Raw genomic sequence first — 14,626 nt, forward strand, 5'->3', positions numbered from 1 at the left:
CACATAGACAGTGTCAAATGACTTACTGCTCTCGTTTATTTCATAGCTGTGCAGTGTGTTTAAAGAATATGTAAAAACTAATAAATATTCATCTTTCTGAAAAACAGATGTGATTGGGGTGTAATGGTTAAAGATGAGGCACAAACTGGGGATTTCCTCGCCCCTGAAAAGCATGTGCACGCCACTTATCACGCTCACCTATCAAATTCTTTTATCTGCTGCACTTTTCTTCTCCTCTTTCTCCTCCATAAAAGCCTGAACAATCAGAAAACTAGAGCCTCGTCTGTTGAAGACAGGTCAAACCCAGTTAACGCAGCCACGTTGTCAAATATTAACTGGTCATATTGATTACAAAAAAGGACAACGAGAAAAATGGGTTATATTTTGTTTACTTACGTGAATGGAGAGGCGGGGCGGGGCGTGCTGTCGTCTGAACCAATAGCATCGCTAGGAATCATTGACTGACGTAGATTCCAACCAATGACCGCTATGTGCAGCTGGACGAACGCGACCACGACACAACATTTTCCCCCCTCGACGTTTGGACAGAGAAACAGTGGATTTATCCGCATTTTAGGCAACAACGCGAACAAACTGTCAAAGGAGACGCGAGTTTGTGTTGCGTGTTGGAGATTGTTATCAGAATTTCTTTATTGTGTGCTTTTCCAGAGGCGCCCCGGACCGGAAAAGAGTCGTTTTCCCCCCTCGACAGCTGGTTTGCGGATTCCCCCTATCTGCATTTGAAGTTGTGTGGTGAGTGTGTTGTTATTGGCGGAGTACAGAGGGAAGCTAGCTGTTTGCTGTGGAAAACTAAGAAAGAAAGAAAGAAAGAAAGGTGTCAGAAAGGCTAACGGTCAGCATTGTCAAGTAAAAAGTAATTAACGTGTCATTTTCTGTTGAAAAGCCTGTTTGTTGATAACTTGCATCAGTTTAACAGTTAGCATTACTCGCTTTGCTTCGCCACTCAAGCCCTCAAATGTCAGTCTGAAAATGTGACAAAAAACTATTAAGAAAATGCTGAAAACAACTTAAGAGTCTCCTCCTACATCAGAAATAGTATTATAGTGATAAACTATAATACTGGAGCACTGTCAAGTTGATGAAAATATGTTCTTATCAGTAACGTGTAGGTTAGTATAACTGCTACAGACGTTATGGTATAATAGCCAGTCGTTGTTCATCATTACAATCATTTAATCCTCCTTTTAAAAGTCATTAGAAGTGTGACTTGTTGGATTATTTGTTATAAATCGTGAGAAATGTTTTTTTCTCCGAAGCCACGCAGGCATTGGTGTTTTTGGAGGAGAGTAGAGAGAGTTGTGGTGGGATGTTTGTTCACATGCTGCATTCAAGGACCCATTGTGAGTTTCGTTCCTCAGCGGTACTACAACGTGTTGTCCTGGAACAGTTCAGTGAATCGGGTAGTTTATCAGTTCCCAACTTTTTTGACTTGAGACCCCCGATTGTGAACCTGACCACTTGCCACCTCTCGGGGGTGTTTATGAGTTGCAAATAGCTCAACCTAAAAGTGATGTTCCTGTTCGAGATTGTTGCACTTGGTAGTATTTAGAGGCGTAAAGGTAACCACTTATTTGTAATGAAGAAGGGAAGATGAGTGAAAAGTGTGTTAAATTAAAGCATAACTTGTGATAACTTAAATCAGAGGTATTACTCACTTCACATTTATACTGTGGCATAGTTGGGAACCACTGGAGCAGTTAATAGAGTTCAGTTAATTGACAATAATATTTATAGTTGATTTCTTGTTTAGGTCATTTTTCAACCAAAAATGTCAAACGATAACTGTCTGAATCTGTGGAATGTGATGATTTACTGCCTTTCTCTCTTATGTATCAATCAAAATGTGATATTTTATGTTTTTGGGATGTTGGTTGGACAAAACAAGCAACTTGAAGACATTACCTTCGGCTTCAGGAAATTGTCTGGCTTTTTTTTTCTTCCTACTTTCTGATATTGTATAGATTAAATGTGATGAATCAGTTAAGTTAAAAACAACTGTCTGATTGATATTGAAAATAGCAACACAATTCAACTCAATCATAAACTATAGCCTCCTAAATGATTGTAAAGTTTAATCAAAGCTTCTTTAAAACAGAACATTACAACCATCATGAGAGTAGAGTTCCCTACTTCCCAGCACACATCTACTACACACCTGTAAAGTTTCATGACAGCATCTTGCATGACATATAAAACACACACACAAACTCACAAGGTGAAAACAATACCAGTCTCACTGTCACAGCTGGTAGTGAGCTCATGGCTTTATGGTGGTCACAGAAGTTATTTCTTCAATGTAAAATTGAGTGTGAGGGTTGCAATCTGCGCCTTGTTGGCTTAGCTGATTGTAAGTTGCTGTTACAGGCCGAAACACGAGGATCACTCCACATTTGTTGCTGAGAAACCAGAATGTCAGCTGCTGTCTGACACTCAGTTAGTGACTAATGGCATTAACAACTGTAACCTTTGACCACAGAAGAATGAAGCATAATGTCTATTTGTGACAGTGACACAGAGGTCTGATGGTGTTAATCTGTGCTGTGATGTTTATTGTTGACAGGACAGGGAGAGAAAAAAAAACAAATGCCATCCACATTTGAACCATTTTTCTCAACAGACAAAAAAACCCTTGGCTCTTTTTCATCAGAATAGACAGCAGAGGAAGGAGGGTGAATGATTTAAAGTTCTCTGCTCAGGGCTGGATCTTGTTCAATGTTGGGATCCATCATCTAATCACACAGTATTACCCTCTGGGGGGAGTAGGAATTGAAATCGTGTGGTGGGATATAACCAGATGTTTCGGTGTAGCTGCTCACATATCCATGCCACGTTACTTCTTTCTGACAGCACTTTGGTTGCTTTGTTTTTCATTTGCTCTCCACATGCACTGCCTACCTGCACACCTACGTACTAATATTTGTCAGAGTTTAATGCTGCTTATCCTTCAAATGGAAATCAACATGTTGTGAACATTGCCCTTTACTTGCCAGCTTCAGACTTCTGGAGAGCTGGTCAATGTGGCTGAAATCATTAACACAATATCAGCCTCACTTTTGCCAATATCATCAGAAATGATGATATGGCTAATGTTTTCAATACAATTGTTGAAAACCATGGCTGTTCCACTCTTTACATTGTATCTGAGAAAAAAAAAAGCCCCAGTAACAAATTTTGTTGGTATTCATTGACTGTTTGCTCAAAGTGAGAGCTGAAACAATTAATCAATGAAATGACTTTGAGTAATCTATCAAGCAAAAAAAAAGCAACAATCTGTTGTTCCAGCCAGCTTTTTGTCTGTTTTGTATCAGTGTAATCTTAATATCCTAAGGGTTGGTCTGATAAAACAAGACATTTGAACATGTTACCTTGGGGTTTTTCACATTTTATCGCATAAGTTCATGTAAAATTTGCAATTCCCACATTCCTCGGATCATGTGAATGCAGCCCCAGACCACGTGACCGACCCAGCTTTCTAACGTTAGCAAGGTGGCTAACAGGATTTAGCAAACTTGAGCTACGTTGCATCGCAGCACAGAGTAATCCCCACTGGAGAAACGACGAGCGCGCAGTCTTGGCCGTGTAGTTGCAATAACTTTGTGTAACGTTCCACTTTAAAGCGAACACCGAGATCACCATGCCAGGTAAGTTTAACTTTTAAAACCGAGAATTCAGACGGCCCGTCCTCTCTCTGTGTGTGGAGCTGCTGTAATCCCCGGAGCGGAGGCTTGTTTTGTTGACCTGCTTCACTGATGCTGCCATGCTTTAGCAGCGTGCTAGCTGATAGCGGAGCAGCCTCGACTTTGTTTGGCCTCCAGCATCCAAACGGGAGAGGAGTTTGACCTCCACTCGTGGTTTACGGGTGACAATAGCGCACGGTTTGTTTTTCAGTTGATGCGTTGCGTGCGTTTTAGCCGTTTTCACGCAAACGCACTTTACGGCTTTGATGAAGATAAGTGCTTTTCAGCCACCTAGCCCGCTACCCTTTTGTTGTTGCTGGGATAGCTTTCACCTTAGGCCCGTTCATTGACAGCACAGTTATGTGAGTGTGTGTGTCTAGCTAGCACCGTTAACTAGCCGCTTAGCATTGCCTCGGCTAAAACCGTCCAATCCTTTGACCAACTTTCCAGGTAGGCCCGGACACCTGGTTAGCAGGTTAGCTCTGTGGACACGTTAGCAGGCTGTAAGCCCCTACGACACAGCTCCTGTTACACACAGACCGCACACTGACTCCTACATTACATAATCTGTTATGTAGCGGTTTATTCTCTGTTTTTCAAAGCGCATATCATTCACAATTGATGGAGTTGCACAAATATATCTTGTATTCTCGCTTTTTTCTTTAATAAATTAACAATTGATTAAAACAATTGGCTCCTCGGCAGGCTGACCGGACATTCACGTGTTGAGTTTGATATTTTCACATCAAACTATTTTATGATATTTCTACCTAAGATTATTCCGTAGTTGTCCCGTTAATTTCAGCAGGTTACAAATGTGTTCACAAGTTGGAGGAATGTCAGTTATAATTTCTAATTTTTCTGTGCCTAAGGCAGCGACTCAGAAGTAATTTAATCAATTACTTAATGTAACGGTCAATTTGTTGAGTAATTTCTTTTGTTGAGTTTGAAAAGCGTCCAACTTTGTAAAAATTAGTTACCCGCAGAGACATTGTCACTTTATTTGTTTTCCTCGTCCAACAGTCTAAAATCTTAAAATATTCAATTTAAAATGAGTTGAAAGAGACAAATGGTAAATACTTCCTTTTACATCAAATATTGAAATAATTGTAGATGATTTGAGAATCTAGTCTGTGAAGTGGCAGAAAATCGTTAAATAAATGTCCATCATAGTTTTCCCAGAGCCCAAAGGTGTTACTTCAAATGTTATTGTTCAACCAGCAGCCAAAAATCCCCCCAATTACATTAAAGTTCCTGCAACCAGTCCACAATTATTTATTTTTACTTGTTAATGACTAAGGATTGCCTGACTATCAAAATTGTTGCCAAGTAACTGGTTATAATAATGAAAGTTGTGATTTTTAACAGAAGCACAGACCCGAATTTATTTTCAAATAGAAAGTCCCATTTTCATCACTGCTTGATCTAATTTCTGTGCATTGTTCATCTTAACGTATCATGTAAAATATATTCTACTCATGTACAAGAAACATGTAAAACTTGATGAGAGATGTGAATGCAAAGCAAAAATCAGAAAATATACAATCAATTTGAAGGAATTGCAATGAAGAAATACATAATCAAGCAGCAAAATTAACAATCATTATCAGCTTTTTAAAGGGGAGTGCAGAAATCCTCCATACAGCGAGGTGATTGATCATCAGGAACATCCAGTCAGAAAATGTTTATCACAACAGAAAGTAATTTGACTTGAGCACATTCATGTTGCTATTCTTGTTAATTTTCTTCTTATTATCTTTGTAGTCCTCCAGGAGAACTGCATTTTACCTTCCCGCTGCTAATCCAGCCTCATCCAATGGGATGAATTCACACCACTCCCAGGCACACAGGATGCTAGACTCCACTAACTAAATATTACATGGTGACCAGCACATGGTTATGCAACATGAACATGTTAAGTGCCACATGCAGGACACATTGCCACAGTGCTCGCTGCCTCTACTTTTCCTTATTCATGCTGGTTGGACCCGTCTGAGCAGAGGAACAGTGACTCTCAGCAACTGTTGGAGTTGTTAGGGTTGGGATTCACTTGATAATTTTTAGCTTAAAGGATTAATTTTTCAATCACATGATATGGTTTAATTCTGTCAGTGTCAGAAGATAGTGATAACTGTCTGTCACAAGGCCAAGGTGATTTCTTCAAGTTGCTTGTTTAGTTCACCGTCACTCCAAAGCCCAAGGATAGTCAATTCTAAATGGTATAAAACAGAGAGGCAGCAAACCCTCACATGTGAGAGGCTGGAACCAGAAATGTGTTGAGGTCAAATATGAAGCAAAGCCAATAATTTTAGTTCAAACCTCCATGCATTTCTAATCAACATGTAGCTGATAGACATCTTGGGTAAGCATTGTTGTCCGTTTTGTGTGTGCCCCCCTCCCCCCTCCTATGCCTCATAAATGCACCTCAAGTGTTGTGCATTTGTTTAAAGGCAACCGGTAAAACTGGTGATTGATGCTACAGGGCTGTTGTTTTTATGGGCTTGAGTAAAATGAATTTGAAACACTGGCATGCACACACCCGCATGCTTCAAACACTCTGGCACCTTGTTCGACAAGTGCAGAATTAGATTTAGGCTTGTATTTGCTTGCAAAACGGTATTTCTTCCCCTCTCACTCTCTCCTGCCCTGATTATTGTTTGCCTTCAAAGCTGAACATTTATCACTGCCCACAGACGGACAGAAACACGGACAGCTTTGGGGCAGGCAGACACACCTCTTTTCAGTCTACTAACCTACTTAGATTATACATGTTTATTTGAACTCCTCTGAAGGACATCATGTTCCTACTGTCATTTTGTACACTGAACAGCTATCTGCTCCGGATCGCAGTCGGCTCCAGTGTTGATTTTTGTCAGACTGAACGAGACAGAAACGGCAGGAATAGCTGTTAATGAAACATGTCCTTACTGTGAAAATCTGGTTATTTTATAGGTGAAGCTGCCAGGAGTTTAGGGAAATGAGCCCTCATAAGTCAAACATTGCAATGGTGTGTCTGCATCAGGCTGACCCTGGGGCTGTGTGCATGGCTCGGTTGAGATCATCAGGTTTTTTTCTTTTTTCTTTTCTTTTTTTTCCTCCCCCTCTCTCCCCACTGTGAGGCCACAGTTGAGTCATGACAAGTCTGTTGGAGCTGGCTGGCAGTCTGAGGATTATGTCATTATAGTGGGCATTTAACACCGGAGCTGGAGTTCTGTATCTGTGTCGCAGAAGTGGGGATGCACTAATAATCATGTTTGATCCTGATTTTTGACATTATTAATTCCTGTTGGAATGTTTAGAATATGTACAAGAGATGCAGTACTGTGCAAAAGTTTTTGGCAGGTGTGAAGAAATGCTGTAAAGTAAGAATGCTTCCAAAAATATAAAGTATAAGTACTGTATATACAGGATTTTTATGTGTGGCAGAGAGTAAAAGATATTTTAACAATCAGTCCAACATGTCCGGTGTAAAGGTGGGAGAAGAAGCGCTAAAAGAGGGAAATTCCTCACATGAAGGTGAAGCTTGGTCCTCAGACTTGGAAGCCAGATAATTCACCAAACTTTTTTTTTCTACAAATGCTTCTTTTATTTACTGTTCTGTTACGTTTCTTAGTTTTATGTCTTTGATTTTAGTTTAAAATCTTACTTGATATGATTGTTTGCTCCACACTGAAGCTAAACTTTATTTATGGAAATGAGGAAGTTGACATTGTGCTTATTTTATCCTTTTTATTAGCATAAGCCAACTAATTTAACACCCTGGGCGCATGTTGCCTGTGCCTGTGAGTGTTGATGTATGTCTTTGTGTGTGTGTATGCGCGTTTTCCCGGTTCATTATAACACACTGTGGCCTTTTGCTGCAGCGCTGCAATCCACCAACCTGAAAGCCTCCTGATTGTGGTCATAAAATGTCAATGACTCTATTAAGCCTTCAGACTCATTTCGGTGTTTGCAGTGGGCACATTTTTAGTTATCACAAGTAGTTTTGGAGGCCAGTCCCAACTGGAGGTGCTGTTTTTGGTCTGTTTCTTGTTTCCATCATGAGATTTGGAAAATAGTTTTTGGGTGGTTTTATTGTTTATGAGCGCTGAGACTCAAAGACTTCTCTACCTGTGGCAGCAGTTTTTCAGCTATACTTAAAATTTAATTGAGATGCTGCTAATTCATTTAGTTTGCATTTAGGACTGAAATGTTGGAGCCTAGATTCAAATCAAATAATCAGCCAATGAGACCCAGCTGTGGGCTAATGAGCAAGAGAGCAAAGTTATGTGGCTTCAAGATTGGAAGAGAATGAAGTATGCATGGTGTTTCATTTCTCTTTCAGAGCCAGTCGTGTGTGATTTTACAAAAAAGTGAAGTTTTGAACTGAAGAGTTTTTGTGATTTTAGTTCCTCGACCAATTGTGTCATTCTTATGCAACTGTCTCCTTGAGCAGAACCAGCTGAGATGAGCGGTCCAGAGGTGGCCAAGACACCGGGAGGTGGAGCTCCAGGCAAGGAGGGAAAGGAGCCAGTGGCCAATGGGCACGCAGGAGAAGGCAATGACGCCAACCCATTCGCTGAATACATGTGGATGGAGAATGAAGAGGAGTATAACAGACAGGTGTGTGTGTGTTTTAGAGAAATAAAGCACAACATGGACACTTGATTCTCATGGTTCACCTGATTTAAGAGAACTTGAGACAGGAGGAGTTCAGCCCTTAGTCTCTTTTTCTCATCCCCTTTTACAATTTGATCTCAGTCCCATCTTGTCTTTCCATACACCCCCTCACACCAGTGCCCGTCTTAGTTTTCCTGCTCTAACACACCTGATTCAAATAACTGGCTTGTTAACAGGCTTCTGCAGAGCTTGAAGATGAGCTGATCATTGGAATCAGGTGTGTTGGGCCAAAACATGCAGAGCAGTGGGTCCCAGGAGCAGTACTGGGAAACACTGCCCCACACCACAGACTGTACATGAATATAGATGACATGGGAGGCTAGAGGCATCTCGACCACCCCCTGGTGGCCTGATGCAGTATAGGTCATAAACCCCGCCTCCACCATGTTGGTGGAAGGGAACATGGGCCAAACTACCCCAAAGATGGTTTCTGTCTTTTTAGGTTGCTCTTATCATGTTGAGTGTTCGTTTTTCTGATCAGTTTGGTTCTAACTAATTATTGGTTATAGAGTCTATAAAAAAGGCAGTGTGGCGTCATGATTGACAGCTAACCCTAACGGGTTCGTGGGTGTAAGGGGGGCACCGTGATAACGCGGCTCCAGCCCCGATCACTACTGCACAGATCATGGCTACAAATGGCAGCGCCAATATCTGCCATATTTTGACTTGTACATTGGGAAGAAGTTGAGACATGTCGTCCATCTTTATATACAGTCTGTGCCCCACACACATGCCTTCTATCAGGCCCCAGTCGTCTGCTTCCCACAGACTGATGGCCAATGTTGAAATGCCAAGGATATGTTTGAGGTCACTTAGAAACAGAATCGCCATTACCTGGTTTGTCCACCAGAAAGTATTTGGGTTTATTTTTACACTGTAAAATCTCATGGCAAAATTATAGCTGCTGATATCTGAAATGTCCATTGGATTATTGGTAAAATTATGTTAAAGGGCTTTTTGGGAACTTTATACCTTTTTTTTACTGGAGAGTGGACAATAGAGAGATGACACGAAAATAAGGTGAGGGAAAGATGGGGAACGACATTCAACAAACATCCCTGGCAAGAGTTGAACTTAACTGTATTTAGTTTTCTCACCAGCACCGGCAGCAGCATTGCCACACCAGCACACCGTCTTGTGTTTTTGATAATGCTGAGGCTGTAAATGTCAACCCCTCTCCCTCCTGCTTCTACTTCCCTAGATTGTGCTCGTAGATCAGACTTTGCTCTTTGCGAGGTTGTTTGGATAAATCATAATTTTTATTAAATTTCCCCATAATTATATCTGTCCTGGTGCTGGGCTCCAAACATAGCCCCCCTTCCTTCCTCCTGTCTGTCTACTCTCATACATTCAGCTCTGCCCATTTATTGAGCTCTCAGCTGTCCCCTAACCTCTTTCATCTTTTCCTCACCATCGTGACGGAGGTCCTCCGGGCAGCTGATGACTGATAACCACCCACAGTTAACAGACACAGTTACCTTACCTCCCGCTCCCCACATACACACCCTCCCTGTTTCGTCCTTCATTCCTCACCCCTCCTGCCCTCTCTTCTCTTCTGTAATGAGAATGTTTTCCTTCCTTGTGGATCTGAGGTTGTTTGGATTCAGTCCTATCCACCTCAGCTACATGAGTATGTAGAAATGTGCCTCTGACTAGCATTTTTCCTTAATCTTTAGGACCCTTTTACAGCTATTTGTATCTTGACCCCTGAAGTCTTTCTCTCTTGCTTAGCTGCATGAGTCATGTGCTTTAATGGCACCGCATTACTGAGAAGATTTCTCTTTGGGAACCCTCCACCCACTTCTCATGCAAATAATCTCTCACTTATTCCTCCTCTTGCCCATCTATTGATCTTTTTGCCCCCAATTTCTCTGCCCTTGCTCTCATATCACTCATCTCTCTCTCTTTATCCTCTACCTCGTCCTCACCCAGGTGGAAGAGGAGCTGTTGGAGCAGGAATTCTTGGAGCGTTGCTTCCAGGAAATGCTGGAGGAGGAGGACCAGGATTGGTTCATCCCTTCACGTGACCTCAACAACCAGGGAGTGGGGCAGCTGCAGCAGCAGCTCAACGGCCTGTCCGTCAGCGATCACCACAGCAACCTGGAGGAAGTGGCGGTGAGTCAGAGACGCGTCTAATTTCACACTTTGAAACGGATGTTTAAGTTCGAAGTAAGATGTTCTTACACTGTTTTTTCTCATGTCTTCTTCTGCAGAGGAAGAGCATCTTGAATCCCGAAGCGAAGGAGTTTGTCCCGGGGAAGAAATACTAGGAGTCCCCCTCACCCCCATGGAGCCTCAACGTGCACACACACACACACAAACACCAGTCCTCACATGTTCTCAGAGACTCTGGCGGCCATGACCGCACACACACTGATTCTCACACACATACTCATGCACACACCCACACACTTAAAGTCAATGGCACGCTGGCAGGCCCAGTTGGGGGGTGGGGGGATTTCTTTTTCTCTTTCTTTTCATTTCTTTAATCTTTTTATTTCCTGTTTGTTTCTTGTAAACTGAGGGACATTGGGAACAGGGGTGGGGGATGGGTGTAATACCAGCACCGCCCTACTGCGGGCGCTAGCTCATCATTGCATTTCAGATGACACGGCTGATGTTTACAGAGTATGCAGATCTCATTGATGTCCCCTTGGAACTGTGGCAGCTACCAAGGAGTGATGCCAGGACAAAACTTCAAAAAAAAAAAAAATCCAAAACATCAAATAAACTTGAAAAAAATACTTCATGTACTTGTTAATTTGTTTGCTGTCAAATTTGAAAAACACTGCTAGTAAGGTTGAGGGTTTCCATGATGGTGAGGCTGGAGAACTACTAACGTTTCAGGGGACTAGATGGGCTCCTGTCGCTGCTCTGTAGAGTCATCCCGGTCAGTCAAACCCGTTAACGTTTGCTCCTATGATGTCATAAGCTCCCTGTGACGTCACAGCTCTTGTGTATCTAGAAGTGCAGGTTCTTATTTGTATCTGCAGCGGCTCCGTTCCAAACCAAATACAGACCCCCCCCCCCCCCCCCCCCCCCCCCCCCCCAGCATGCTTGTTTCTGAAGTGATCCTAACAGACATGGACAGGTGTAATCATGGATCAGAAATTATTTTCCCAATTTATGTGGAAGTCCATGCTTATCTTTTGTCCAACTTTATTAGAATGAGGGGTGTGAGTTTCACACATCAAGTCAAGTTTAGCAAGAAAAACATTATAGAGGGAAGGTCAGAGCTTTTTGAACCTTTAAACTCCGTTATCGTTATATTTTGTTCACGGCTTTTCAATTTTGGTTCCATTTGAAGTGAACAACTTTGTTACAGGGGAGTATTTGGTCTGGAACAATGCCACTGCGTCTTTCTGCTGGAATAACTTGGTTTATCCAGCAACAGATCAAGTGTCCATATCCAAATCAGGTTTTCAAATAGCCTCTCCTCCTCTTTGTTTTTTTTTCCTTCATGTTTTGAGGATGAGGCCTTTTGTGTCTCTACTGGGTACAGTAACCTGTGGTGTCCATTCAGTCCTGTTTGCAGGAGGAAATGCGTGAGGGGACAGTATTGTCGTGGCTGGTCAGGAAAAAAAAGCAACATGGCTGACTGTAAGGCCTCCTTGCTGTTCTTCTCTTTTGTAGATTGACTTTTTTGAGGAAGTTCTTGTTTTTAACTGTAAATCTTTTGTGGTGGTCTGGCTTTCCCTAAAGCATCGCTCCTTAGTGCAAGTATAATCTCTGTTGGATAGTGAGCCAATAGGGTAAAGTTGTATATGTGAAGATGCTTTTTAGGAAACCCAGATTCTAATAAACGGTAATCATGAATTATGGAGCCCCTTTTTTCTAGTTCTTGGCTTGAAAATGCAGAGGCAGTATTGTCATAAGGGAAAATCTTGCGACCTGTACATTAGTCTCTATACCACTGTTCATTTGTGGTATAAGCCGTGACAATAATGTCTTGTGTATTTCACTGTATAAGTGTTGAGTAGACACTTGTGCGCTAGTAGGTCATTGAGTTCAGAAGTATCTGACAGGTGAAAGCACTTACATCCACGTAGCTTTTCTGATCTTCAGCCTATCAAGTACTCAAGTCCTTAAAGCGTGCAGCAGAGACGATGAAATGTTGGTTAAAAATGGAACTTCCTCACACAGTGTTGGACCACAGCTGTCGAATGGCACCCTGGTGAAGCCAATAGGAATGTCCGCCAGGTGGATTGTACAACATGAAATCATTTTTGGTGATTTTGTTTAGATGAGTTAGATGACAGAAGCCGTTTAAAAAAAAAAAAGAAAAAAAAAGAGGTCCAGAAGACACAGAGTATGAATTTCAATACAAATAAAAATAATGAAAAAAGATGAATAAAGATCTTAAAGACAAATGCCCTCTTGTCAGTCTTGTCATTTTCAATACGTACTGGACAAACCAATCCTGGTTGAACTCATACAGTTTGCTTGCATTTGTAAATTCATTCTGAATGAAAACAGTGTTCTGTCATTTACACACAACCTTCATAAAATGACCACTGATTTCTAACACTGTCATACAGTGTAAATGTATTGTGGGAATGCTGGAATTTAAATTGTTAAGCAGGATTCAGCACCAAAATGTTCCAAGTGTAGACTGATGGACATAATTAAGGTTCTTAAGATTTGAGTATGTAAATGAGTAGATAGACAGTTGTTATATTGTCATGTACCAAAATAACTTACAGGCCTTATCTGCAAAACCAGGACTTTGTGTGAGTAACGTTTTGAAACGCCAAATTTGCACAAAATTGCAAACAAACTGATTGCTGTAGTCCAACAGCTCCTGTGTTCTGCGAGGTAAAATGACTGTTTTTGTCAATGAAGTCTGGTGGCTTTGAAGAGAGCGATTCAACGGCTGTTTGTGGTTAAACATGAAGGATCTTACAGGTATATCTCTGCAGGGATCCTGTCAATGTTGACAGACCCTTCTAACAACAATCTGAGCCTGTCAGTGGCAAAAACAAGCACTTAAAGTGGACGTGCTTTGATCGGGCGCAGTTGCCCCAAAGGATTACACTGCAGCTGTAGCAGCCCGTTTCTTGGCTGCTGACTGAGGTGATCTACTGGACCAATTTAAAAGCTTTTCTCTTGCCTTTTAATCCTTTAGACATTGAAATATGTACAATTAGAGGCCATGATTAAAAACACCACAGTTTCCCTTTAAACTTCCTCCCAACAGGAGGGTGACAAAAAGCACACTTGTCTCCTTTGGGTGCTGGCCAGCAGATGGTGTACTGCTGTGTTATGACTCATCCTCAGCTTCTGTATCCTGAGGCAAGACAACTGAGAATCACAGACAAGCCTTGGCCACTACCTCAGCTAGGAACAACCCTTTCAGTCTGAAACACTTGAGTGATTGGATGCAGAAGCAGCACAATGATTTACTTTAATCTGCTGTGTATTGAGACAAATGTGGAGACTCAGACTGAAGGATAAAGTATTTGTTGATGAGCAGGAAGATGACGGTGAAAGTCACTCTGCTGGATCTTAGGCTGAACCCACTAGGAGGACACATGCAGAGTAATAATGAACAAATATATAGAAACATTAAGAAGCCAGGGCTAGAGCTTAGTAATTATAACACAGATGCTCAGTCCACCTCTCCTCCTCACCTCACCTCAGCAGTGTATCTGGCTTGGTACTCTGTGCGGTACACAGTCGGCTGTACGTGGGCCAGAGGTAGTGTGCTGCCACGAGGGATGCCGGGAGAGAGGGTTTGCATCTTAAAGCAACAGCTGCTGGGGCACTCAGTGTCCCATGCACAGCTGAGAGCAAAGGCAAAGGTGAGAGTGTCAGAAAACAACACATAGGGTGCAAGGGGGATATGTGAGAAGAGCCTTAAAGGACCCCGTGGTAAAAGGCCGAGGCCTTTGTCTGTGGCTTACCAACTGCACTGCCTGGAAGTAGGCTGAGGGAAGCTGGTGTTTTTCAGGCCAATAGGTCTCAAGCCCCTCAAGTAGCTGCTGTTATCCCAATTTTCAGCATCTAATCAACAGTGGAGATTAAAAGGGTTACTATTGCTGAGAGTCAGATGAGAAGATCAACATAATTCTTGTGTCATTCAGGTAAATCAGAAGCTACAGTCAGCAGCTGTTAGCTTGGCATAAAGACTGGAAACAGTTAGCCTGGCTCAGTCCAAAGCTAACACAATCTACCAACCAGAGCTCTAAAGCTCACTAAACATGTTAACTCCATGTTTTTACAGGTTTACAACTGTTTGAAAACTCAACAGTCATGAAATTTTGTACAGA

General features: G+C 41.9%; 1 protein-coding gene across 2 annotated transcripts; it reads left to right on the top strand.

Moving 5' to 3' along the window:
• Positions 1 to 642: 642 nt before the first annotated feature.
• paip2b (poly(A) binding protein interacting protein 2B) lies at positions 643 to 12,173 on the top strand. 2 transcript variants are annotated; one of them, XM_070854736.1, is made up of 4 exons: positions 643 to 753; positions 8,134 to 8,300; positions 10,290 to 10,472; positions 10,571 to 12,173. In XM_070854736.1, the coding sequence occupies exons 2-4, from the start codon at positions 8,145 to 8,147 to the stop codon at positions 10,625 to 10,627; spliced, it is 396 nt and encodes a 131-aa protein (XP_070710837.1). In that variant the 5' UTR covers positions 643 to 753; positions 8,134 to 8,144; the 3' UTR covers positions 10,628 to 12,173. The 2 variants fall into 2 exon arrangements, with proteins under 2 accessions (XP_070710837.1, XP_070710836.1); XM_070854735.1 differs by lacking the exon at positions 643 to 753 and adding an exon at positions 3,522 to 3,662.
• Positions 12,174 to 14,626: the final 2,453 nt, after the last annotated feature.

This window comes from Pempheris klunzingeri, chromosome 23 (genome assembly GCF_042242105.1).
Source record: "Pempheris klunzingeri isolate RE-2024b chromosome 23, fPemKlu1.hap1, whole genome shotgun sequence".
In the NCBI taxonomy this organism is placed as follows: Eukaryota; Metazoa; Chordata; class Actinopteri; order Acropomatiformes; family Pempheridae; genus Pempheris; species Pempheris klunzingeri.

What these genes read in the sequence shown, in the direction of transcription:
- paip2b (XM_070854735.1), top strand. An exon ending in AAGAGGAGTATAACAGACAG is followed by an intron (nt 8,301 to 10,289) that starts GTGTGTGTGTGT and finishes GTCCTCACCCAG; the next exon opens with GTGGAAGAGGAGCTGTTGGA. An exon ending in GCAACCTGGAGGAAGTGGCG is followed by an intron (nt 10,473 to 10,570) that starts GTGAGTCAGAGA and finishes CTTCTTCTGCAG; the next exon opens with AGGAAGAGCATCTTGAATCC.